This window comes from Mustelus asterias, chromosome 29, assembly GCF_964213995.1.
Source record: "Mustelus asterias chromosome 29, sMusAst1.hap1.1, whole genome shotgun sequence".
NCBI classification, from domain to species: domain Eukaryota; kingdom Metazoa; phylum Chordata; class Chondrichthyes; order Carcharhiniformes; family Triakidae; genus Mustelus; species Mustelus asterias.
This window is the reverse complement of record NC_135829.1, coordinates 4146021-4173651: the sequence shown is the minus strand read 5'-3', so window position 1 is coordinate 4173651 and position 27631 is coordinate 4146021. Positions and strand designations below refer to the sequence as shown.

At 47.1% G+C, this 27631-nt stretch overlaps 1 protein-coding gene across 1 annotated transcript in view; it reads right to left on the bottom strand.

The window, feature by feature from the left end:
* Nucleotides 1-27022, bottom strand: part of LOC144480479 (protein unc-45 homolog A-like) — a 36622-nt gene extending 9600 nt beyond the window's left edge. The window contains exons 1-17 of the mRNA XM_078199961.1: nt 26973-27022; nt 24634-24792; nt 24469-24505; nt 23029-23204; nt 21909-22001; nt 20835-21002; nt 19736-19904; nt 19278-19448; nt 15679-15850; nt 14135-14435; nt 12573-12667; nt 10125-10266; nt 5857-5997; nt 4560-4687; nt 3293-3359; nt 1259-1372; nt 665-780 (exon numbers count right to left, since the gene is read on the bottom strand). Of these exons, the coding sequence (XP_078056087.1) occupies nt 665-780; nt 1259-1372; nt 3293-3359; nt 4560-4687; nt 5857-5997; nt 10125-10266; nt 12573-12667; nt 14135-14435; nt 15679-15850; nt 19278-19448; nt 19736-19904; nt 20835-21002; nt 21909-22001; nt 23029-23204; nt 24469-24505; nt 24634-24792; nt 26973-26984 (2261 nt within the window). The 5' untranslated portion in view covers nt 26985-27022. The remainder of the gene's footprint in view (nt 1-664; nt 781-1258; nt 1373-3292; nt 3360-4559; nt 4688-5856; nt 5998-10124; nt 10267-12572; nt 12668-14134; nt 14436-15678; nt 15851-19277; nt 19449-19735; nt 19905-20834; nt 21003-21908; nt 22002-23028; nt 23205-24468; nt 24506-24633; nt 24793-26972) is intronic.
* Nucleotides 27023-27631: the final 609 nt, after the last annotated feature.

Below are 27631 nucleotides of genomic sequence, written 5' to 3'. Positions count from 1 at the left end.
TTGGACGGGGCATAGAGTGTAAAAGTTGGCATATGATGTTGCAGCTGTATAGAACGTTGGTTAGGCCACATTTGGAATACTGCGTCCAGTTCTGGTCGCCACACTACCAGAAGGACGTGGAAGCTTTGGAGAGAGTGCAGGAAAGGTTTACCAGGATGTTGCCTGGTATGGAGGGTATTAGCTGTGAGGTGAGATTGAGTAAACTAGGGTTGTTCTCCCTGGAAAGACGGAGATTGAGGGGCGACCTAATAGAAGTTTATAAAATTATGAAGGGCATAGATAGGCTGAACAGTTGGAAGCTTTTTCCAAAGTCAGAAATGACAAACACAAGGGGTCACAAGTTCAAGGTAAGGGGGGCAAGGTTCAATACAGATATGCGGGGGACGTATTTTACACAGAGGGTGGTGGGGGCCTGGAATGCACTGCCAAGCAAGGTGGTTGAGGCAGACACGCTAGGGTCATTTAAGACTTATCTAGATAGCCACATGAACAGACTGGGAATAGAGGGATACAAACGGATGGTCTAGTTAGGAACCCATGATCGGTGCAGGCTTGGAGGGCCGAAGGGCCTGTTCCTGTGCTGTATTGTTTTTTGTTTCTTTCTTTGTTTCTCTGAACCCCCCCCCCCCCCCTTCCCACAGCATATTCTCACCCAGTCACTTACCGCAGCCTCTCACTGATCCCAGCCAAATTGGTTAACGCCATCAACGACTCAAAGTTCTGCAACCCCGTACGGTCAAGGTGCAAAAGGCTGACCAAAGGTCGGATTACCTCATAAACCTAAAGGAATGAAGAGCGCAAAGAGAAATGTTTATTCAGTGATCATTTCCATAACTCATCAATAATGTGTCACACCTCCAAACCTCAGCAGAGTGCCTCCTACTATATCCAGTGTGGCTTTTTATGAAATCAACCACCCTCAGACCTTTGTGAAGGTCATGGCGATATTGGAATGGATTTGAGCTGTAGATCCATGTTCACTAGGGACCGGATTAAAGTCTATCCAAACCAATTTTACATAGAATCTTTATATTATGAGAGAGAGGTATCCATCCCCTTACTCAGGAATGAAACTGGTCCCAGTCTGCAGAGGAAAAAAGGCCATTGTAGCACCAATATCTTTAAAATGGACCAACACCAGATGGAATTATCTGCTGAATAATTTGAAGTGGAAAATAAGACTATCCTTAAAGCCGTGAAATTAATGCAGTTCTTGAAAAATATCTGAAGGTGGTTCATATAAATCCTCAGGTCTCACCCTCTCTCCAGGGAAAGCAATCTCAGGGTTCGAGGTGATTGTGATTTTTGCCAATGCCTGGGCTGCCTTGGTCTTGCCAACATCTGTGCCTTCTGATGCCAAAGGGATTAGAGCCTGTGGAAATAGAGGAAGTAATAAACAAGGTTATTAAATGTGATTATTCAAAACACATTTGTGCTCTGCAGAATATGTAAATCTGATCACAGTCTGGTGGTGGAAGAGGTTCTAAAGGTCAGTTATGGTTCCCTCATTAAAGAAGGTGCAGAGGAGAATCACCAGGATGTTGCTTGGGCTAGGGCGTTTTAGCTGGGAGAGGCTGGATTGTTCTCCCTAGAGCAGAGGATCATAGAATCCCTACAGTACAGAAAGAGGCCATTCAGCCCATCGAGTTTGCACCGACCACAATCCCACCAGATCCTATCCCTGTAACCCCACACATTTACTGTGCTAGTACTCCCTGGCATTTTCCATGGTCAATCAACCTAACCCACACACCTTTGGAGTGTTCGAGGAAACCCACGCAGACACAGGGAGAAAGTGCAAACTTCACACAGTCACCCGAGGCCGGAATCGAACCCGGGTCCCTGGCGCTGTGAGGCAGCAATGCTAACTCCTGTGCCGTCCCAGAGAAGGCTGAGGGGGGGGACCTGACCGAATTATGATGATCATCGATAAGGTAGATAGAAAGAAACTTTTCCCCTTAGTTCAGGGATCAATAACCTTGGGACGGGAGATTCAGAGGAGAGTTGAGGAAAAACTCTTTCATCCAGAGGGTGGTGGGAATCTGAAACTCTCTGCTTCAGAAGGGTGATAGATGCAGCAACCCTCACCACATTTAAGAAGCATTTAGATGAGCACTAGCTACAGGGTTATGGACCAAGTGCTGGAAAAATGGATAGGTGTTTGATGGCCGGCACAGACACAATGGGCAGAAGGGCCTCCCTCATTAGGGAAAGCATTAGAGTTAGACACAACTCTCATTCCTACACAGAGAAGATATTACCACTCATGAGAATTCAAAACTAGGAACCATAAATATAAGGTACTCACTAGCAAACCCAATAGGGAACTCAGAGAAACTTCAATAGCCAGAGAGTGGTCAGACGGGGGAATTCACGGACACTGGGGGTAGTTGAGGTGAATAGCATGGATGTGATTACCGAGCTTCCCCTTAAACATGAAGGAGAAAGGAATTGAGCGATGGCTTGATAGGGTGAAATTAAGTAGGTCGGGGGGAGGCTCATGCGGAGTATAAACATTGACCAGAGTCTGCACATTCTCCCCGTGTCTGCGTGGGTTTCCTCCGGGTGCTCCGGTTTCCTCCCACAGTCCGAAAGACATGCTGGTTAGGGTGCATTGGCCGTGCTAAATTCTCCCTCAGTGTACCCGAATAGGCGCCAGGGAATTTCACAGTAGCTTCATTGCAGTGTTAATGTAAGCCTACTTGTGACACTAATAAATAAACTTTAAGCTAGACGTTGGTCCATTCCTGTGCTTTATGTTCCATGTTCTGAATATGTAAGATTGGGTTGAGCAGTGAGGTTTACAGCATGGGAACAGGCCCTTCGGCCCAACTTGTCCATGCCGCCCTGTCTTTACCACTAAGCTAGTCCCAATTGCCCGCATTTGGCCCATATCCCTCTATGCCCATTTTACCCATGTAACTGTCCAAATGCTTTTTAAAAGACAAAAGCCTCTACTACTGCCTCTGGCAGCTCGTTCCAGACACTCACCACCCTGTGTGTGAAAAAATTGCCCTTCTGGACCCTTTTGTATCTCTTCCCTTTTTAATTGAAGGCTTTGCTTTCTGGCAAAGTGAACAATATAGCAGGGCGGCTGGCACCAATGGCATCGTATGTTAGCACCAGACAGTACTTTCAGATGAGGAAATTAATGCCTAGGGGTGCTAACTGTTCTTGGATTACCTTGCTGCTTTCTCACCGCTGTCTCTGCTCTTTATAAAGAGGCACAAATCACTTGGCCCACTGATTTGGGGAAATGCCGAGGAGCTAACACGCTCACTGTCACACTCACCTTGCCTCCACCCTGAGCGACCACGATTCCACGATCCTCTGGGGCCTCAACCAGAGACAGGATCACCCTGAAATACAGAAAGGTTTTGAAGCTCTCAGTTTTATACCGCTTCCAGCCACTTACAGGGTTGCTACGTAAATGCAGTAACAAGATTGCTTAACTTGGTTGCGAGTGTCTGAAGAGGACGAAAACTCTGAAGCACTGGGCACCAGCACAAGCGCTGCTTAGAGTTGGTAAAGTTGAGACAGATCTACAAGCAGTAAAGATTACTCCGACAGCATCACCCTTAGTGGCAGCATCGCGAACCAAGAATTAAATGTGGGGCTTCTGCAGTGCCATCTGGGTATTACATTCAGAGACTGAGCCATAGACAGGTTAGGAGCAAAAGATTTAAAATTCCTGTTTATTTTTTAACATTAAACTGAAGGTAATCCTATAACCAAGCCTATGTTTTCTCAAACCTATCCACTGAGAAACCTCTGCTTGCTGTTAATGGATACACAAGTCTGCCTCCAACATGAAGTTTTAATGTGCCTATTGGAAAAGGATTAGGGATCGGGGCAGGATTTTATGGCCTTGCTCGAGCAAGACCGGAAATTCCCACCCGAGGTCAACGCACCTTTCCGTTGTCCGCTCCACGCCTGCTCCGATTCTGTGGCGGGCGGGGCAGTAGAATTCTGGCGCAGGTATTTGCACAGACACCGCTTGTTCAGTCAGGATCATTGGCTTACAGAGTTATCTGGTGCTGAATGATGGCATTCTCAATTCCGAAGGGATAAACCAGGCTGATTGGTAAAGCCTGCAATACAACAGGCCCAGTTTTGTTGTGTTACACGCGGTAGCATCCTCATCTTTCAGTCAGAAAGTTGCGAGGTCAGGTCGCACTCCAGAGACTGAGGTAATTCAGTGCTTTACTGAGGGAGTTCTGCACTGCCGTCTTTCCATCTTTGTGAGTTCAAGTCCCGTTCCAGGGCTGGAGTGAGCTTTCTGTGTGGTGCTGAGGGAGCTAAAGAGGCCATCCTTTAGCCTGAGGCCCTCTCTGTCTGTTGCAGTGACTCTGGCAAACAAAAGGTCCCATGGCACTATTTGAAAAGCAGGGAGCCCTTCTTGTATCCTCCCTCAGATATCCTGTAGCCGTTTGTGGCATCTTGCTGTGCACAGTATAGTTTGTCTACTAAATAACAGGTCATGGTTCGAATGAAGACACTGAGTGTGAAACTCTGCAACAATAGTTTGCTTAATGAGAATGTGGGGGCCACACACATACCGAGAGATCATCTCCTTGCAGGAATCTGTCAGCGCCGGACTCTCCTTCTTTGTCATACACACCAGTGCCGACACCACCCCTGCCTTCAGCAGTTTCCCAATCCGTTTCCCCACATGCTTGGGTTTATCCTGCAATACAGAAAGTGTCATTGTCAGTGCCAAGTCATTTTTCAGCTCTCAAAAAGAACTGAGGAGCGAGTTGGAAAAACCACCTTTAAAGCTCATGGGGTGGTTAGAAAGGGGAACTCTCTGCCAGAAACCACTGACGTTCACTGAAGGCAGGAAGCATTGCTTCACAAGGGCTGACAGCTGGAACTTTCTCCTCTATAATGAAGGGATATAGAATAAAGGTGGGTACAGAGTTCAGGAGCAGATTGGTCATGATCTAATTGAATTGTAGAACACACTCAAGGGGTCACCTCCCGTTTCTACAATTTTACTTTAATAAAAGGAGTTATATAGTCGTTTGAAAAACCATGTGGAATATTAAAAAGTGGGATTGCAGTAACTGGGATTTTAACGGATGTTGGGAGTTGAATTAAACTAGGTGAGATGGAGAGATCATCAGTTGCAAAGGTCACAGAAACCCTACAGTGGAGAGGGGGGTCAGTCAGCCCATCGAGTCTGCACCGACAACAATCCCACCCAAACCCTATCCCCGTAACCCCACACATATTTACCCCGCTAATCCCTCTAACCTATGCATCCTGGGGCACTAAGGGTTAATTTAGCACGGCCAATCAACCTAACCTGCACATCTTTGGAGTGTGGGAGGAAATCGGAGCTCCCGGAGGAAACCCACGCAGACACGGGGAGAATGTGCAAACTCCACACAGACAGTGACCCAAGCTGGGAATCGAACCCAGGGCCCTGGCGCTGTGAGGCAGCAGTGCTAACCACTGTGCCACCGTGCCGCCCAGATTTGAAGGACAAAAAGGGACGTTCCGGTGCTGGATTATTCTGGGATAGATTTACAGCCCCATCTCCTCTCCACTACCCATGGATTGTTCTTTGTGCGTGAACTGAGACAGGGAGTCAACTTAATGACCATACAGGAAAATCACAGTTGTGTTTGATCAGATTTTCTCCAACATCCTCACAAACACAATCCTCGCAGGAGTCAGGAACCAAGAACAGAAGCAAGGGTGATGATTTCCTCTCCCTGTTACAAGCAGCACGGAGGATCAATAATAATGTCCCAACTAACTCAGCAGACCGGGGGATCAGACCTAGCTCATGGGCAGAGCAACAGTAACAAACGTCATTCCCTGTAAGGATGGGCAGTAACTGTATTGTACCTTTGGGTGCTCCTCTGGTACATGTTGCTTGGCGTATTTGGCCAGTTCCAGAAGCTGTGGGTCGGGTGTCTCCTTATCGTAGCTGTTGGTGCAGTTTACAAGGGTTGACGCAACTGCAAAGAGAGCGGTTTTTTCCTCTGACTGGAATGGGAACAAAAGCAAAACATTGTTATGCACAAAACAGGTGGGGCAGAAGAGCAGTAAACACTGATCTTTAATCTCATTATGAAACAGAAGGTAGAAACGTTAGATTTAATCTTTCTAAAGACAAACCCAGAACCCGGGTTCAATTCCCAGCTTGGGTCACTGTTTGTGTGGAGTTTGCACGGAGTTTGCACGTTCTCCTCGTGTCTGCGTGGGTTTCCTCCGGGTGCTCCAGTTTCCTCCCAGAGTCCAAAGATGTGCGGGTTAGGTGGATTGGCCATGCTAATTTGCTCCCTAGTGTCAGAAAGATTAGCAGTGTAAATACGTGGGGTTACGGGGATAGGACTTGGGTGGGATTGTTGTTGGTGCAGACTCGATGGGCCAAATGGCCTCTTTCTGCACTGTAGGGATTCTATGATTCTAATAGGAGTGGGAACAGTGGCTCCTCCCAATCCCAGGGGCTAACTGACTAATAGCAGCCTATATTCTTGTCCTTGATTAACCTGGCACAGGCTAGGAATCAAATGGGGCAGTGCAGTGGTTTTTACCCACAAGGTCACTCATGGATAAGCACAAAGAACTAAGCACTTGCAGATAGCCTAGATGAATATAGGAAGTGCAGGGATGGTGTAAAAAAGTTAATAAAGAGATCAAAATCAAAGAGAGGGCATGAAAAAAAGTTTAGCAAGTAAAGTTAAGAAAACCCTAATATATTTCACCAATATAGTAATGGTAAAAGGTTAGTTAAGGAAAAAGTGGGACCTATCAGAGATGAAGAAGGAACTTGGGTGTAGATGCAGAAGCTGTGGGAAGGATTTTAAATGAATATTTTGTCTGTGTTTACAGAGGGATGATGCAGATATAGTAGTCCAGGAGGAACACTGTGAGATAGTGGATGGGATAATCATAAAGACAGGAAGTATGCTGACAAGTCACCAGGGCCAGATGGATAGATTCCAAGTGAAGATGGTCACAGAGGAGACAGCAGATGCTCGGAGGATGATTTTGCAATCTTTACCAGATACAGAGGAGGGACCAGAGGACTGGAGAAATGCAAAATGTAGTTCCAACTTTTAAAAATGGATTGAAGGAAATGCCAAACAATTATAGGCCAGTTAGTTTTACATCGGTGATGGGCAAATTAGTAGAATCAATCCTGAGAGATAGGATTAATTGTCATGAAGAAAGGCCTGGACTAGTCAAGAATAGTCAACATGGATTTGTTAAAGGAAAGTCTTCCCTCACAAATTTGATTGAATTCTTTGAAGAATTCAGGCTGACACTTCTTTGAAGTGGGATATGGTCCCCGAAAGGGTAGGGGGTTTTAGTCAAGTCGGGCAACATGGTCAGTGCAGGCTTAGAGGGCCGAAGGGCCTGTTCCTGTGCTGTAATTTTCTTTGTTCTTTGTTCTAAGTGACAAGAAGGGTAGTGTAGTGGATGTTGTGTACATGGATTTTAGCGAGGCATTTAAGAACATAAGAAATAGGAGCAGGAGTAGGCCATCTAGCCCCTCGAGCCTGCCCTGCCATTCAATAAGATCATGGCTGATCTGAAGTGGATCAGTTCCACTTACCCGCCTGATCCCCATAACCCCTAATTCCCTTACCGATCAGGAATCCATCTATCCGTGATTTAAACATATTCAACGAGGTAGCCTCCACCACTTCAGTGGGCAGAGAATTCCAGAGATTCACCACCCTCTGAGAGAAGAAGTTCCTCCTCAACTCTGTCCTAAACTGACCCCCCCTTATTTTGAGGCTGTGCCCTCTAGTTCTAGTTTCCTTTCTAAGTGGAAAGAATCTCTCCATCTCTACCCTATCCAGCCCCTTCATTATCTTATAGGTCTCTATAAGATCCCCCCTCAGCCTTCTAAATTCCAATGAATACAAACCCAATCTGCTCAGTCTCTCCTCATAGTCAACACCCCTCATCTCTGGTATCAACCTGGTGAACCTTCTCTGCACTCCCTCCAAGGCCAATATATCCTTCCGCAAATAAGGGGACCAATACTGCACACAGTATTCCAGCTGCGGCCTCACCAATGCCTTGTACAGATGCAGCAAGACATCTCTGCTTTTATATTCTATCCCCCTTGTGATATTGGCCAACATCTCATTTGCCTTCTTGATCACCTGCTGCACCTGCAGACTGGGTTTTTGCGTCTCATGCACAAGGACCCCCAGGTCCCTCTGCACAGCAGCATGTTGTAATTTCTTTCCATTTAGATAATAATCCAGTTTGCTATTATTTCTTCCAAAGTGAATAACCTCGCATTTGTTAACGTTATACTCCATCTGCCATTTGAGAAGATCCCACTTCTTTGAAGTGTCAGCTTGGCTTGGTGGCAGCAATCTTGCCTCTGAGTCAGAAGGTTGTGGGTTCAAATCTCATTGCAGGACTGGAGTATATAATAAAGTTTTTAATACCTTGGTGCAATACCAAGGGGATGCTATATTGGATAGTCAGAAGCTTTTTCCCAGGGTGGAAGAGTCAATTACTAGGGGGCACAGGTTTAAGGTGCGAGGGGCAAGGTTTAAAGGAGATGTACGAGGCAGATTTTTTGCACAGAGAGTAGTGGGTGCCTGGAACTCGCTGCCGGGGGAGGTAGTGGAAGCAGATACGGTAGTGACTTTTAAGGGGCATCCTGACAAATACATGAATAGGATGGGAATAAAGGGATACGGTCCCCGGAAGGGTAGGGGGTTTTAGTCAAGTCGGGCAGCATGGTCGGTGCAGGCTTAGAGGGCCGAAGGGCCTGTTCCTGTGCTGTAATTTTCTTTGTTCTAAGTGACAAGGGTAGTGTAGTGGATGTTGTGTACATGGATTTTAGCGAGGCAGATTAAATGTCCACAGAATACATGGCAATGTGGCAAACTGGATAAAAAGTTGGTTTAGTAATGGGAAACAAAGGGCAATGATCGATGGATGCCCTTGCAAATGGAAAGTTGTTTCAAGTGGTGTTCCGCAGGGCTCAGTGTTGGGACCCCTACTGTTCGTGTTATATATTAACGATTTAGATGTGAATGTGGGGGACACGATTGTGAAATTTGCAGATGACACAAAGATTGGCCAAGTAGTGGAAAGTGTAGAGGATAGTTGTAATCTCCAAAATGATACAGATGGGTTGGTGGAGTGGGTGGTAAAATGGCAGATGGATTTTAACATAGAGAACTGTGAAGTAATGCATTTAGGGAGGTCAAACAGTTATAGGGAATACACAATAGACGGGAATATACTAATTGGGGTAGATGAAGTGAGAGATTTTGGTGTACATGTACACAGGTCAGTAAAGACAGCAGTTCAAGTAGACAAGGTTGTAAAGAAGGCATCCGGAATTCTCTCCTTCATTGGCAGAGATATAGAATACAAAAGGAAGGATGTAACGTTGGAATTGTATAAAACACTGGTGAGGCCACAACTGGAGTTTTGTGTGCAGTTCTGGTCACCATATTACAGGAACGACGTAATTACTCTGGAGAGAGTGCAGAGGAGGTTTACAAGAATGTTGCCAGGGCTGGAAAAGTGTAGCTACGAGGAGAGATTGGATAGGTTGGGGTTATTTTCTTGGAACAAAGAAGGCTGAGGAGTGACTTGATAGAGGTGTATAAAATTATGAGGGGAAGAGATAGAGTGGACAGGATAGAATTGTTTCCCTTGGTGGAGAATTCTAGAACCAGGGGATATAAATTCAAGATAAGTGGCAGTAGGCGTAAAGGGGACATGAGGAAGAACTTTATTACACATTGGGTAATGGGTGTCTGGAATTCACTGCCCGAGATGGTGGTGGAGGCAGAGACCCTAAACTCTTTTTAATAGGACCTGGATCTGCTGTAAGCTATGGGGCTATGGGCCGGGTGCAGGAAGGTGAGATTAGAAAGGGCACCTGGATGTCCTCCAGCTGGCAAGATGGACCAAATGGTCTCCTTCTGTGCTGTAAATATTCAATGGTTTTATGGACTTGAACACTAGTTCTGTCTAACCTCATGGATAGTCAAACATGTGAAGGGTTCACATGTCACAGTTGCTCCAACAATCAAAGGGTAAAGCCAGGGGCTGGGTTACAGACCACTGAAAGCAGACGGCTTCTGCTTTATCCTTTAGTGGTTACTCTGTTGGCCATTTACCTTTGCCAGTTCAAACATAGCCTGCACTGCAGGCTGGTCATCCACAAACTCCTCTTTAACATCTGCGTCGAAGGTTAGATAGGCCAGTCCCTCCATCGCCCAGCGCCGTGTGCTGGACTGAATCGAGTCATTGCATAACCACCTGGCAAGAGTGGGACAGCAGTGTGATTAGAAAGAGCCTCAGTGCATCATCCATTGCATTCAGTTCAGCCCATTAACAGCCACGGTAGCAGTAGTTAATACAGCTGCACTTTCAGCTCCTGTCCCCATTGCCCCCCTGTCTTGGACTCTTTGTATTGTTCAAGTCCTGTGGGTCTGGTACAGTTAACAATCAAAATAAACCAGGATGAGCCATCTGGAGCTCATTAATCTCGAAAAGCCAAGGCTGAGGGGATGACCTGACGGAGCTCTTTACAATTATGGAGAATTCCGATCGGGCAGATCAAGAAAAGATGTTTCCACTCGTTGGGAAAACGTGTGGAAAACCCAAATGGAATTCAGGAGAAACCTAGAAACTAGAAGCAGGAGTAGACCATTCGGCCCTTCGAGCCTGTTCCGCCATTCATTATGATCATAACTGATCATCAAATTCAAAATCCTGATCCCACCTTCCCCCCTCTTTATTCAGAGAATGGTGAGAACATGGAACTTGCTATCTGCAGCTAAGGTGAATATTATGGATATATTTAAGGGGAAGCTGGATAAACACAAGTGGGAAAGGCTGATATGATGTGATGAATAGGTTTGGGAAGAAGCTCATGGGGAGCATAAACATCGGCCAGCTAAGTGGCCTGGTTCTGTGTTGTAGGCTGGGTGTAATTCTATGTAACATAGAACTAGAATGGTGGCACAGTGGTTAGCACTGCTGCCTTACAGCGCCAGGGACCCCGGTTCAATTCCCGGCTTGGATCACTGTCTGCGTGGAGTTTGCACGTTCTCCCCGTGTCTGCATGGGTTTCCTCCGGGTGCTCCAGTTTCCTCCCACACTCCAAAGATGTGCTGGTTAGGGTGCATTGGCCATGCTAAATTCTCCCTCAGTGTACCCGAACAGGCGCCGGAGTGTGGCGACTGGGGGATTTTCACAGTACCTTCATCGCAGTGTGAATGTAAGCCTCCTTGTGACTAATAAATAAACTTTTTGTTTTACTTTTTAGAAGCAGGAATAGGCCATTCGGCCCTTCAAGCCTGCTCCACCATTCATCTTGATCATCACTGATCATCAAATTCAATGTCCTGATTTCCCCCTTCCTCCTATATCCCTTGATCCCTTTATCCCCAAGAGCTATATCTAATTTCTTCTTGAAATCAGACAACATTTTGGCCTCAACTACATTCTGTGGGACTGAATTCCCCACATTCACCACCCTCTGGGTGAAGAAATTTCTCCTCACCTCAGTTCTAAAAGGTTTACCCCTTATCCTCAAACTATGACCCCTAGTTCTGGACTCCCCCCACCATTGGGAACATTCTTTCTGAATCTACCCTGTCTAACCCTGTTAGAATTTTAAAAGTTTCTATGAGATCCTCCCCTCACTGTTCTAAATTCCAGTGAATATAATCGTAACCTTTTAAAAGCAAACGGCTATCCATCTTCCGAAGGCCGATAAAACTGCTACTTGGAGGGCAGCAGTGTGATTCGGCTGGGACGCAAGATCACGAATGCGAACACATACCCACAAAAACGCACCAAGGGTCACAACAATTTAAACTGGTGAGTCCACCAAATCCAATCCCTGGTGGTTATCCAAGTACAACTGAAACCTGTCCTTTGAGAAGAACCAGAGAAAACACGGGATGGGAACTGTAAAAATGCCACAGTGATGCAGCAGGAGGTGGTCTCCTGAGGTTGGAACCAAGGCACATTGTTAGGGGTAACGTAGAGGGTGCTTTTTAAAATCTGCAATTCAGTTCCCCAGCAACCCACACAAGCAAGAATTATATATAATACCAAATCAGAACTACTGAATAATCAAGATTCCTCGGATTCTTTCCCATTCTCAGTTAAAAGCAAACTGCTTTTGTAGCACAGTGGTTAGCACTGCTGCTTCACAGCTCCAGGACCTGGGTTCGATTCCCAGCTTGGGTCACTGTCAGTGTGGAGTTTGCACATTCTCCCCATGTCTGCGTGGGTTTCCTCCGGGTGCTCCGGTTTCCTCCCACAGTCCAAAGATGTGCGGGTTAGGTTGATTGGCCATGCTAAAATTTCCCCTTAGTGTCCTGAGATGCGTAGGTTAGAGGGATTAGTGGGTAAATATGTAAGGATATGGGGGTAGGGCCTGGGAGGGATTGTGGTCGGTGCAGACTTGATGGGCCGAATGGCCTCTTTCTGTACTGTAGGGTTTCTATGATTTCTATGAAAAGGCACAGGACCCTGTTCTTTCACTCAGATGATTCATAGCATTACGACTGCACTCACAACACCAGAAGCAGCAGCAGAAACCAGCTCACCTGCGGCATTGCTTTGCCAGTTTGCAAGTCGAACCTTCAGCAAACTGCTTCATGCTGTAGTCCGTTCCACCCGCAGACCCCACTTTGCACAGACCCTGAAAAAGGAAGCAGATTAAGCGCTGGGGTTATATGACACAGGCTCAACCTACACAGGAAGTTTGTACTTTCTGGGCAAACGGCACGGTAGCACAGTGGTTAGCATTGCTGCCTCACAGTGCCAGGGACCCGGGTTCGATCCCCGGCTTGGGTCACCGTCTGTGTGGAGTCTGCACGTTCTCCCCGTGTCTTTGTGGGTTTCCTCCAGGTGCTCCGGTTTCCTCCCACACTCTAAAGATGTGTTAGGTGGATTGGTCATGCTAAATTGACCCTTAGTGTCAGGGAGATTAGCAGGGTAAATATGTGGGGTTACGGGGATATAGCCTGTGGTCGATGCAGACTCGATGGGCTGAATGGCCTCCTTCTGCACTGCAGGGATTCTATGATACTATGTATGAGATGGTAAGGCCATCTCTGTGTGGAAAATCTGAGTAATATCCCATCCCTCTAGTAATTAGATGGGTCAAAGGAGAAGAGAAGTTTCAGGATGCGGGCAGCATTTTAAGTTCAAAGTGTTCCCTAAATAATATTTTTAACAAATATTACTTCCAGCCATGTCTGCCCCTTCCTCACCATCGCTGGTGGCACTGCTGATTGGAATAAAGTATATAAATCAATTAATCTCTATTCACAAGTGAAACTAGACTGAATCTGAGCAATTATTTAACAATAAGAGGCATCACAGATAAAATCTAACATCCAGACAGATGTGATTGTCAGTGCTGTAACAATCAAAGTCACCCCTACGTATCCCAGGGTTATTCAGACACCTTTGTGCCAGTCTGGCAGAGGTGGGCTAACTCATTACAGACTCAATGGATCATTAAATTACTGCAGCCCAGAACAATCAGGGTGCTGTGTGGTGGGGCGGAGAGTACATTTTTTAACCTCACTTCACTTTGGGAAGTGGAAATGAACCAAGATGAGATATTTGGCTATCCATAAGCACGGTGGTTAGCACTGCTGCCTCACAGCGCCAGGGTCCCAGGTTCAATTCCGGCCTCAGGTCACTGTCTGTGTGGAGTCTGCACGTTCTCCCCGTGGGATTATGGTCGATGCAGACTCGATGGGCCGAATGTCCTCCTTCTGCACTGCAGGGATCCAATGATACTATCCATGAGCTGGTAAGGCCATCTCTGTGTAGAAAATCTCAGTAATAACCCGTCCCTCTAGTAATTAGATGGGTCAAAGGAGAAGTTTCAGGATGCGGGCAGCATTTTAAGTTCAAAGTGTTCCCTCAATAATATTTTTAACCGGGTGCTCCGGTTTCCTCCCACACTCCAAAGATTAGGTTGATTGGCCGTACTAAATTGACCCTAGTGTCAGGGGGAATTAGCAGGGTAAATGCATGGGGTTAGGGCCTAGGTGGGATTGTGGTCGGTATAGACTCGATGGGCCGAATGGCCTCCTCTTTACTGTAGGGATTCTATCCTAAAGTGTTGCCCAATGAAATTGCCATAACCTACCACCAGAGCCCGAATCTTGATCTGATCACTTTCATTCGTCTTGTAGATGTCCTTCAGTAGGGTCACCCCGTTCGCAGTGATGAATGAAGCCCGCTTCGACTTGCCTGCAGCGTGGATAAGAGCTTCCACAGCAACCAGCTGGTCGATCTCCCGTTCGGAGCTGCACAACGCTATCATGCACTCCAAGATCCCGCTCATCTCCAGCACCCGGTTTCCAACATCCGAGGGCCCCTGGAGCAGGGTGGACACGGTCTGGATGGCTTGCAGCTTTCCATCCATTCCTGAAGACTCAAAGCGGTCCCTGTGCAGAAAAAAAAAAATTCAGCTTAATAAAATTACTCCTTAATCGAGACAGAACCTCCTGTTACAGAGCCGCACGATGAGATATTGTGGCCAGAAGCTTGGTTAGAAAGGAGAATCTGAAAGGAGAAAGGTAAGGAAGTAAAGATGTTTCCTAAGGGAAACATCAGCCTTGGATCTTCAGGTAAGCGTTCTCCAAGGCGGCCTTCACGACACACGACAGCGCAGAGTCGCTGAGCAGAAACTGATAGCCAAGTTCCGCACACATGAGGACGGCCTAAACCGGGATGTTGGATTTATGTCACATTATCAGTAACCCCCACAGCTTTCCTCCTGGACTTGCAGAATTTAACTAGCTGTTCTGTCTGGAGACAATACACATCTCTTTAACCTGTGTTGAATGCTCCCTCCACCCACATTGTCTGTACATTTAAGACCTGGCTGGCTGTAGAGATTTGCATTCTAATCAGTATTCTGTAATTTGATTTCTGTGTCTGTTTGCACTGTTTGAGAACAGATATCCACTCCATCTGACGAAGGAGCTGTGCTCCGAAAGCTTATGGTATTTGCTACCAAATAAACCTGTTGGACTTTAACCTGGTGTTGTGAGACTTCTTACTGTCCTAAGGGAATGCCAGGTCATAGGATCTAGGCAGCCGAAAGCATGACAACTAATGGTGGAGTGATTAAAATCAGGGATGCCGGAACTGGAGAGACGCAGGGAGCTCAGACGGTTGTAAAGCTGGGGCAGGTTACAGAGATAGGGAGGGGAGAGGTCACGTGGGGATTCGAATGCTAAACAAGTGTGAGGACCAAGCCTCAACACGTTCCTGTTCCAGCAGGAGTCACCGTGACTGATTTTTCTCTTGCTGTGAAACAGGGGCACTCTTGTTACCAGCTAACGTTCACGAGGGGTCATAGGTTCAAGGTGAGGGGGGGGAGGTTTAACACAGATATCAGAAGGACATATTTTACACAGAGGGTGGTGGGGGCCTGGAATGCGCTGCCAAGCAAGGTGTTGGAGGCGGACACACTGGGAACGTTTAAGACTTATCTAGATAGCCACATGAACGGAGTGGGAATGGAGGGATACAAAAGAATGGTCTAGTTTGGACCAGGGAGCGGCGCGGGCTTAGAGGGCCGAAGGGCCTGTTCCTGTGCTGTATTGTTCTTTGTTCTAACTCAGCACAGGGCAGGAATTAAAGCTGCACCCTCCCAGTCCCCTTTCTCATTCGATTCACTACCTGACGTAATCTTCACAGAGTTTGTTAAAGGCCTCTCGCTCCGCGTCACATTTGAGATCGTCGTAAAGCTTGTTCAGCAGCACCGACACGCTCATCCGACCGCTGTCCGTTATCGAAAGGCTGTCAGGGATTTCCGAAACCGTGCCGGCCACTTCCAGAATCTTCTTCATTCCTGATGGGCGCAGACAGAAGACAATTAGATACACTGATAGGGTGAGATAGAGATATGCAGAAGGAGGCCCATGTACAGTATAAACACCGACATAAGACCAAGCGACTAGTTTCTGTGCTGTAAATTCTTCCGGCTGTGCACACCCCCATCATCGCAGGTTTAGTTTATTTATTAGTGTCACAAGTAGGCTTACATTAACACCGCAATGAAGTTACTGTGAAAATCCACTAGTCGCCACACTCCGGCGCCTGTTCAGGTACACTGAGGGAGAATTTAGCACGGCCAAGGCACCGAACCAGCACGTCATTCAGACTATGGGAGGAAACCGGAGCACCCGGAGGAAACCCACGCAGACACGGGGAGAACGTGCAGACTCCGCATGGGCAGTGACCCAAGCTGGGAATCGAACCCGTGTCCCTGGCGCTGTGAGGCAGCAGTGCTAATGAACTGTGCTACCAGGAGAATTTAGCTCTCACTGCAGCGGGATGGGAGAATTCCACCTGCGAGCAAGGTCAGAGAATCCACCCCTATGTATTTCAATGAGATTGAATTATATGGCATCCACTGTGAATGCAAATACACACACCCCACAAAAGCCTCTCCTCACTCTTTGCTCTAACACTTCGAAGGGAGATGCAGGACACAGCGATTATGTCCACATTGAATCAATGTGAAAGTGGCTGAATATCCACACTCAGAATGTGCACCTGGGAGAAAAACATAGAAACAGAGAGAGAGAGAGAGAGAGAGAGGACCGCCTGGTCTTATACGCAGTGAAGAGAATTTCTCAAAGCACTCATCCCTCTACTGGATTAGTTCAGGTATTAGAAATGAGTCAGACTAGGCCAGCTTCTCCGTGAAGGCTAAATGCCGCTGCAGTAGCTCCGTAAATTCTACCTCACAATGGCCAGATACAACACTCTCAGGTATATTTGTTAAGTCTCTGGTCACCAGTACATCCCCGTCACAACAGAACTTCTCAATGAATGTTTATTTGTTAGGGCCTCAAGTAGGCTTACATTAACAGTGCAATGAAGCTACTGTGAATGTCTCTCTATTTTAGTTTTATTATAGCAGCGGGACAGGTGTCTCCAGCAGCCGCCAATGGGATCAGATAGACAGACCCTCAAAACTCAGGTAGTCCAATTCTGTTGCGATGAAAGGTCATCGACCTGAAATGTTAACTCAGTTCCTCTCTCCTAGATAAAGGCAAAGTCGCCATAGTCCCAGACGACCAAAGGCTGCTCTCCCCCCTCAAAGGGAGGAGACCCGAGGTACACTACATAAGGGGGCATGGTCGAGACTGCAGGCCTTCATGAATAACCTTAGCCAGTACGGGAATTGAACCCATGCTGTTGCATCGCCGCCCAGCCAACTGAGCTAACAGACTGCCCGTTCCTCTCCACATTTATGCAGCCAGACCAGCTGAGTATTTCCAACCATTTCTGTTTTTATCTTAATTCTGTTCCTGCTAATTGCTTACCCCCTTTGTGGGACTCGAGGTTTGAAAAGGGTTCCTCTTAACATTGTTACTGCACTAGTAAATAAATCCTAAACCAGAGCAGCGTCAATTAGGTTCTGTGGCTTAGGAAATCTCCAATTAACATTAATTTAAACTTTGTACCCGATCAGCCTTGCAAAGCAGGGGAACAGCAGAGTCATAGCTTAATGATCATGTTACTGGACCAGTAAACCAGAGGCTTGGAAAAATAATACAGAAACATGAGTTCAAATCCCACCACAGCAGCTAGGGAGCTTAAAATCAGTTAATCAAAAAAAATCTGGAATAATAGGCTAGTATCCCAGTCCATCACGCAAACCAGGCTCCCATCCATTGACTCTGTCTACATTTTCCGCTGCCTCGGCAAAGCAGCCAGCATAATTAAGGACCCCACGCACCCCGGACATTCTCTCTTCCACCTTCTTCCGTTGGGAAAAAGATACAAAAGTCTGAGGTCACGCACCAACCGACTCAAGAACAGCTTCTTCCCTGCTGCCGTCAGACTTTTGAATGGACCTACCTTGCATTAACATGATCTTTCTCTACACCCTAGCTATAACTGTAACACTACATTCTGCACTCTCTCCTTTCCTTCTCTAATGAACGGTATGCTTTTTCTGTTTAGCGTGCAAGGAACAATACTTTTCACTGTATCATAAGAACATAAGAAATAGGAGCAGGAGTAGGCCATCTGGCCTTTCGAGCCTGCCCCGCCATTCAACAAGATCATGGCTGATCTGAAGCGAATCAGTTCCACTTACCCGCCTGCTCCCCATATCCCCTAATTCCCTTATCGATCAGAAAACTATCTACCCGTGATTTAAACATATTCAACGAGGAAGCCTCCACCACTTCAATGGGCAGAGAATTCCAGAGATTCACTACCCTCTGAGAGAAGAAGTTCCCCCTCAACTCTGTTCTGAACCGGCCCCCCCTTATTTTGAGGCTGTGCCCTCTCGTTCTGGTTTCCCTTCTAAGTGGAAAGAATCTCTCCACCTCTACCCTATCCAGCCCCTTCATTATCTTATATGTCTCTATAAGATCACCCCTCATCCTTCTAAACTCCAACGAGTACAGACCCAATCTGTTTAATCTCTCCTCATAAGCTACACCCCTCATCTCCGGTATCAACCTGGTGAACCTTCTCTGCACTCCCTCCAAGGCCAATATATCCTTTCGCAAATAAGGGGACCAAAACTGCACACAGTACTCCAGTTGCGGCCTCACCAGTGCCTTGTACAGTTGCAGCAAGACCTCCCTGCTTTTATATTCTATCCCCCTCGCGATAAAGGCCAACATTCCATTCGCCTTCTTGATCACCTGCTGCACCTGCAGACTGAGTTTTTGCGATTCGTGCACAAGAACCCCCAGGTCCCTCTGCACAGTCGCACGATGTAATTTTTCTCCATTTAAATAATATTCCAATTTACTATTATTTCTTCCAAAGTGGATAACCTCACATTTGCTAACGTTATATTCCATCTGCCAGATCCTCGCCCACTCGCTCAGCCTATCCAAATCTCTCTGCAGACTTTCTGCGTCCTCCACGCAATTCGCTTTCCCACTCACCTTCGTGTCATCAGCAAACTTGAATACCCTACATTCAGTCCCCTCCTCCAGATCATCTATGTAAATGGTAAACAATTGAGGCCCCAGCACCGATCCCTGCGGCACGCCAATCCATGTGACAATAATAGATCAAATCAACTCACTATTTGTGACCATGTAATCACTGGATTGACACAACAATTCAGTTCACTAATGGCCTTTTTGGAAGGAAATCTGTTGTCTGGCCGCACCTGATCTCTGGACCCACAACGATAAATGCTGTCCTCACCAAACAGCGAACAAGAATCAAAGCAAGTGGCTTCTCTATGACACCGGCCAAACCATGCTGCCACCTGCTTCCCTCAGTTCATGTCTTACCCTGATCAATTACCCAGATCGTCATGGTGTTGTTGGGGTCGCGTAAGGATTTCCGTGGAACGTTTTTAATCAGGAGGTTTGTGGAGTTGTCACGGCCATGGGTGGAAACCTCGCGCTGAATTAACATCTCCAGCAGCTGGTAGACCATCATCTTCAACTCTTTCATGGGTTCTAAAGGTCAGTGAAAAAAATGTTTGTTATTTGAAAACGTGGCTTAATTAGTGTTTCGTAATCTGGAAGAACTATTCAAGTAACGTTCACACTTTTCCACGTGTGGAACCGATATAACCAGCAACCCTTTCCATGGCACTCCCCGCAATTCAACACATCCTCAGGGAGCCCTTTCTAAAGGACAATGCCAGTTCTCTATAATAAAACTGTACTCTGCTGCAGATAGTGACAGTCAAACTCCAGCTATAATGAGGAATTATTCTCACACAGAGAGTCACATCACTCACCGAGAACCAGGGCCTCCTCTTTCCCTCGAATGTCACTTTTTATTCCGCCTCTCAGTGAATCGAACATGCCTTGCAGGACATTGCACGCTGCCAGGGAAACCTGCTCATTATCAGTGCCCATCACACGGCAGAATCTGTCCATTCCTATTGTATGCAGAATCACCACTGCCTGCAAACAGGAATCAAAGCTAAACGCAGGCTTTTAGATAAACACTAAGTGTTCTATAAATGCAAATTATTTCTACACCAAAACAGATACAGCTTAAACTGGATTCATTTCTGATGATGGACGAGCACCGTTTGCCATAGAACATGACATTTAGCAGTCATCACTGATGGATGATTGACTAAAAGATTCACGGCAGGAGCGAAAATAATTAGTGGCGACACAGTGGGTCAGCACTGCTGCCTCACAGCGCCAGGGACCCAATTTCGATTCCTGGCTCGGGTCACTGTCTGTGCGGAGTCTGCACGTTCTCCCCGTGTCTGCGTGGGTTTCCTCTCACAAGCCGAAAGACGCGCTGGTTAGGGTGCATTGGCCGTGCTAAATTCTCCCTCAGTGTTACCCAAACGGGCGCCAGAGTGTGGCGACGAGGGGATTTTCACAGTAACTTCATTGCAGTGTTAATGTAAGCCTTCCTTGTGACACTAATAAACTTAAAAGGATGATGGGAAAAATCAAACCAGGCCTGGCCTACCTGAGGCAGAGCCACAAGAGGGCCATGTGTCTCGAAGTGAGTTACTGGGAGAGCCTCCTTGTCACACTAATAAATAAACTTTAAACTTAGAAATATATTAAATATATTTTACAAGCTCTCACTTCCTACCCGGAGACGTTACTTCCTGTAGTCAAGTTTTGTCTGATAGCATTTCTGTGAAGCTCCTTGAAGCATTTGACTACACTAAAGGCATTATATAAATACAAACTGTGCCATTTTTCAGCATACTTCTGCATTAACATTTTCCAATTCAATTTTGCTGCATCAAGTGTCAAGATGGCGCCTCTAGTCACTCCGTGGCTTTGCAGAGCAAGGTTCAAGATATTATTTGAAAAGAATTGAGGGTATTTTTTTCCCCAAACATTCTCTGCCTGACTGACCCGGGATTGATGGCCTGAACACAACCCCACGAGAGTCCGCAGTGAAGCCAGCACCATGTCCACATTCCCAATGTCCAACATCTTCTGGAGGAGACGCACTCCATCACTGCGGAAAATCCTTTCAGCTCCCGCATCTTCCCGAGCAAGAACAATCAGATTCTGAACCGCCTGGAGAGGAAAGACAATATTAACGACCATCAATCTCAAAATATACAATCATAGAGTCCCTACAGTGCAGAAGGAGGCCATTCGGTGCATCGAGTCTGCACCGACCACAATCCCACCCATGCCCTATCCCCATAACTCCATGCATTTCCCCTAACTAGACCCCCTGACATGAAGGGGCAATTTAGCATGGCCAATCCACCTAACCTGCACATCTTTGGACAGTGGGAGGAAACCGGAGCGCCCGGAGGAAACCCACGCAGACACGAGGAGAATGTGCAAACTCCACACAGACAGTGACCCAAGCTGGGAATTGAACTTGGGTCCCTGGCGCTGTGAGGCAGCAGTGCTAACCACTGTGCCGCCATGCCGCCCCTATATGGAAACTCTCGGTTTCAAAAATATCTATTGTTATTTAAATTTCAGCTGTCGTTCAGTTGGTGGCACTGTTATCTCAGAGTCAGTAAGTCCATGCCAAGTCTCGACCACAAAGTGACCTTAGTACAGTACAGAGGGAGCGCTGCACTGTCTAGAAAGCATTCTCGGTTGAGATTATTAAACCTGCCTTCTGAAGAGAGTGTAAAAGATGCGAGTCAGAAAAGAGCAGGAATATTTTTTCAATATCCAGCTGGAATTCATCCCTCAGTCAACATGATCAGAAACTATCTGGCCATTAACTAATGTTACACTGCTGATTATGATGCAACCCACACACTGAAAGAAAGAATCTACAATTATTACATTGTTGGCTCTTCCTCCACAGTTCAGGGTGAATGCAGAATGAAAACATTGCAGATCCAGCATTTACACTGTACTACAAAGCCAGGGGGCAGCTCGCCCTGATCCAGACACTTGCTACCTGTAGCAGGTACAGAACATTGTCTCTCGCGAGAATAGGGAAGCACAGACCTTTTGTTTCTTGTCAGAGTCTTTCTCGCCAGGATCCAAGAGGATGTTAAACATTTGCTCCACTCGCGCATCAGTGGAAGATTGTAGTCGGACCTGGAATGGAGAAAGAAACTCAACACACTGAGGACAATTCCCCGGATAATAAAAAGATCACCTCAGCAGACTGAAGCTCAACTGTCCTGGCTGATAATAGGCATCTTTGATTAAAGATTCAATATTGATGCTGCTCGCAAACAACTCCACGAACTCTCTCTGAACACAGCACAACTTTGAAACAACAGACTCTAAAATTGCACGAATATTTTATATGCCCTGTTATCATTTGTTTATTCATTCATGGGACATGGGCGTCGCTGGCTGGCCAGCATTTATAGCCCATCCCTAGTTGCCCGAGGACAGTTGAGTGTCAACCACATTGTTGTGTCTCTTGAGTCACATGTAGGTCAGACCAGGTAAGGACAGCAGATTTCCTGAAGGACATGAGTGAACCAGATGGGTCTTTCCGACAATCGACAATGGTTTCATGGTCATCTGTAGATTCTTAATTCCAGATTTTTTTTAAAAATTGAATTCAAATTTCACCACCTGCCGGGATTCGAACCCGGGTCCCCAGGACATTAGCTGAGTTTCTGGATTAATAGTCTAGCGATAATACCAACAGCCATCACCTCCCCTAAGTTTACTTAAACCCAGTGATAACACAAAGGGAATGCACGGGTAAGCTCCTTTGTCAGATTCTGTACAGTATCAAGAAACTGGTCAATCTTCATACCATTTGATACTGACAACAGGAGGACCAGGGTTAAAAGGACAAATACAATCGTAGACCTGTATCTTCGCTATCATATCTTGCAAGGACACACTTCTCTCCCTTGTCAATCTGACTATTCTGATTGAGCTCCTCCTCATACTGCTTCCCCCCCTCGCTCTGCAATCCCCCCCTCGCTCTGCAATCACCCCCTCGCTCTGCAATCACCCCCTCGCTCTGCAATCACCCCCTCGCTCTGCAATCACCCCCTCGCTCTGCAATCACCCCCTCGCTCTGCAATCACCCCCTCGCTCTGCAATCACCCCCTCGCTCTGCAATCTGACTCCTCCCTCCTATCCACCCAGCCCTTACCTTCTCCTGGACCTTTGTTGCAATTTGTCGCAGCGATTCCTGAAATACTTTGTTCTTTGGTTCCAGAACAGCACATCTCTGGATATCAGCAAATGCCTGGTCCAGTCTCCCCAGCTCCTGCAGGGCCTGGTGTCTGCGGAACAGAGCCTTCACATCCTTCCCATCCACCTCAATCACTGAGGACAAAAAGACAATCATTGCTGGGGAGCAAACATTCTGACAGTCAATGAGGATCCACACCGAGGGTTTACTCATTAGTGTCACAAGTCGGCTTACATTAACACTGCAATGAAGTTACTGTGAAAATCCCCTAGCCGTCACACTCCGGCACCTGTTCGGGTAACACTGAGGGAGAATTTAGCATGGCCAATCCACCTAACCAACACATCTTTGGACTGTGGTAGGAAACCGGAGCACCCGGAAGAAACCCACACAGACATAGGGAGAACGTGCAAACTCCACACATGATGTGGAGATGCCAGCGTTGGACTGGGGTGAGTAAGAAGTCTTACAACACCAGGTTACAGTCCAACAGGTTTATTTGGAATCACGAGCTTTCAAACACTCCCAAGACAGGTACAGCACGGGGTTAGATACAGAGTAAGTCTCCCTCTACACTGTCCCCATCAAACACTCCCAAGACAGGTACAGCATGGGGTTAGATACAGAGTAAAGCTCCCTCTACACTGTCCCCATCAAACACTCCCAGGACAGGTACAGCACGGGGTTAGATACAGAGTAAAGCTCCCTCTACACTGTCCCCATCAAACACTCCCAGGACAGGTACAGCACGGGGTTAGATACAGAGTAAAGCTCCCTCTACACTGTCCCCATCAAACGCTCCCAGGACAGGTACAGCATGGGGTTAGATACAGAGTAAAGCTCCCTCTACACTGTCCCCCATCAAACACTCCCAGGACAGATACAGCACGGGGTTAGATACAGAGTAAAGCTCCCTCTACACTGTCTCCCATCAAACACTCCCAGGACAGGAGGAAGGAGCAGCGCTCCAAAAGCTTGTGATTCCACATAAACCTGTTGGACTTTAACCTGGTGTTGTGAGACTTCTTACTGGGCAAACTCCACACAAACAGTTACCCAAGCCGGGGATCGAACCCGGATCCTTGGCGCTGTGAGGCAGAAGTGCTATAACTACCTTAAACAAGGGGCACCAATGGTTAGAATCTACTGCCCACTAGAGAATGAGTCAAGAGATAATTTGGACAGATATTTGTGGGAGAGATGTTTCTAGAACTGGCCAAGTTTATAACAGTCTTTTTCTGATCCAGTACTTATCTTCATGATACAATCGGAATAATCCCATCAGCCTCACAAAGAGGTGACATGCACACACACCCACAATATTCGGCCGTTTCCCGATTAAATGATTCTCAAAGAGCCAGGTAAACATGGCAACACTTATACTTGATCGTTACCCACCTTTCGAGGCATCAGCTTCAGCTTTTGAATAATCCTCCTAAGAAATAATGGAAATAGACATACAAAATCAAACACAGGACTGAGCTGATTTAATAATCAGCAACAACTACGATTCCTTGATTAACCAGTTCTCAAAAGGTTTTTGGTCCTTTTGTTTGTACTCACGAGTTTAAGGTAGCAGGCTGCTCTATTGCGATGAAGAATCATGCCTTCTGAAACGTCCTGGGAAAGCTCAATTGCCTGTGTATAGCAGGACAATGCACTCTCGTAGTCTCCCAATTTAAAATGTTTGTTGCCATCCTCCCGCAGCTCTGCCACACTGGTCTGCAACAAATTATGAGCAATTAGGCAATGTTTCTGCCTGGTTTTAGAACTGGGGACCGTTCTCGTGGTATGCGAATGTGACAACCAATATGCTACAGGACCTTTTGGTGTTCCCAGCTAGTTCCTCATGGGAACAATTGGCCCTGATTTCAGACTGAATTGGTAAACTTAGTCAGAGAGATCAAAAGGCTAATTGGTAACACATTGGTGCACTGCACTGAGTTGGGACTGAGGTACACTATTGTAGAGGGAGCTTTACTCTGTATCTAACCCCGTGCTGTACCTGTCTTGGGAGTGTTTGATGGGGGACAGTGTAGAGGGAGCTTTACTCTGTATCTAACCCTGTGCTGTACCTGTCCTGGGAGTGTTTGATGGGGACAGTGTAGAGGGAGCTTTACTCTGTATCTAACCCCGTGCTGTACCTGTCCTGGGAGTGTTTGATGGGGACAGTGTAGAGGGAACTTTACTCTGTATCTAACCCTGTGCTGTACCTGTCCTGGGAGTGTTTGATGGGGACAGTGTAGAGGGAGCTTTACTCTGTATCTAACCCCGTGCTGTACCTGTCCTGGGAGTGTTTGATGGGGACAGTGTAGAGGGAGCTTTACTCTGTATCTAACCCCATGCTGTACCTGTCCTGGGAGTGTTTGATGGGGACAGTGTAGAGGGAGCTTTACTCTGTATCTAACCCCATGCTGTACCTGTCCTGGGAGTGTTTGATGGGGACAGTGTAGAGGGAGCTTTACTCTGTATCTAACCCCATGCTGTACCTGTCCTGGGAGTGTTTGATGGGGACAGTGTAGAGGGAGCTTTACTCTGTATCTAACCCCGTGCTGTACCTGTCCTGGGAGTGTTTGATGGGGACAGTGTAGAGGGAGCTTTACTCTGTATCTAACCCCGTGCTGTACCTGTCCTGGGAGTGTTTGATGGGGACAGTGTAGAGGGAGCTTTACTCTGTATCTAACCCCGTGCTGTACCTGTCCTGGGAGTGTTTGATGGGGGACAGTGTAGAGGGAGCTTTACTCTGTATCTAACCCCGTGCTGTACCTGTCCTGGGAGTGTTTGATGGGGACAGTGTAGAGGGAGCTTTACTCTGTATCTAACCCCATGCTGTACCTGTCCTGGGAGTGTTTGATGGGGACAGTGTAGAGGGAGCTTTACTCTGTATCTAACCCCGTGCTGTACCTGTCCTGGGAGTGTTTGATGGGGACAGTGTAGAGGGAGCTTTACTCTGTATCTAACCCCGTGCTGTACCTGTCCTGGGAGTGTTTGATGGGGGACAGTGTAGAGGGAGCTTTACTCTGTATCTAACCCCGTGCTGTACCTGTCCTGGGAGTGTTTGATGGGGTACAGTGTAGAGGGAGCTTTACTCTGTATCTAACCCCGTGCTGTACCTGTCCTGGGAGTGTTTGATGGGGACAGTGTAGAGGGAGCTTTACTCTGTATCTAACCCCGTGCTGTACCTGTCCTGGGAGTGTTTGATGGGGACAGTGTAGAGGGAGCTTTCCTCTGTATCTAACCCCGTGCTGTACCTGTCCTGGGAGTGTTTGATGGGGACAGTGTAGAGGGAGCTTTACTCTGTATCTAACCCCGTGCTGTACCTGTCCTGGGAGTGTTTGATGGGGACAGTGTAGAGGGAGCTTTACTCTGTATCTAACCCCGTGCTGTACCTGTCCTGGGAGTGTTTGATGGGGACAGTGTAGAGGGAGCTTTACTCTGTATCTAACCCCGTGCTGTACCTGTCCTGGGAGTGTTTGATGGGGACAGTGTAGAGGGAGCTTTACTCTGTATCTAACCCCGTGCTGTACCTGTCCTGGGAGTGTTTGATGGGGACAGTGTAGAGGGAGCTTTACTCTGTATCTAACCCCGTGCTGTACCTGTCCTGGGAGTGTTTGATGGGGACAGTGTAGAGGGAGCTTTACTCTGTATCTAACCCCGTGCTGTACCTGTCCTGGGAGTGTTTGATGGGGACAGTGACTAATGCACTGATCTATATGGAGAGGGGGTTTGAGCCACACCCCGGCTCAGACATTGATGCTGCTGAAGGATCGGGGGGTGGGGATCTCAGGGATCCCTCAGCTCCTGAGAATTAAACCCCCCGCTTCAGCTCCCTCCAGCCGCCCCCGAGCCCCGCTCTCCCGCCCAAGGCCCTCTCACCCGCCCCAGGCCCAAGGCCCTCTCACCCTCTCCGCCATCTTCACTCCGGTTGCCCTGGCGACTGCGGCCGGGTCCGGCGTCGCGTGCTGATGACGCCACCGGGAGGCGCTGTCAATCAGAGGCGGAGGGGGCGTGGCCACGCCTGGCTCTGCTCCCGGCTGGAGGGTTGGGAACCTCATGTCCCAACTTCAGCCACAATTAGACAGAGCTTCCAAAATCTCCAGCCAGCATTGTGACCTTTCAGCTTTAGCTTCAGAATACAATTGCATTCATTGATAGAAAAACCCAGAGGACGTTTCTTTTGAAAAAAAGTGTCCATTTATTATCTCTGTAACTACTGATTGATTCACTCAGCTGGTGCCAAATCCCTGGAAAATCTCAGCAGGTCATCTGGACTGGAAACATCAGCTCTTTTCTCTTCTTGCAGATGCTCCCAGACCTGCTGAGATTTTCCAGCATTTTCTCTTTTGGTTTCAGATTCCAGCATCCGCAGTAATTTGCTTTTATCTGGTGTCAAATCCCTGTTTGCATCAGCAATGTAACCGTAGCTAGAATCAGCATTGTGATTGAAGTGAGGTTGTATATTTACAGATGTTTCACTGTGTCCCAAAATACGTGACAATAATAAATCAAAGATGTGCAGGTTAGGGGGATTGGCCGTGCTAAATTGACCCTAATGTCAGGG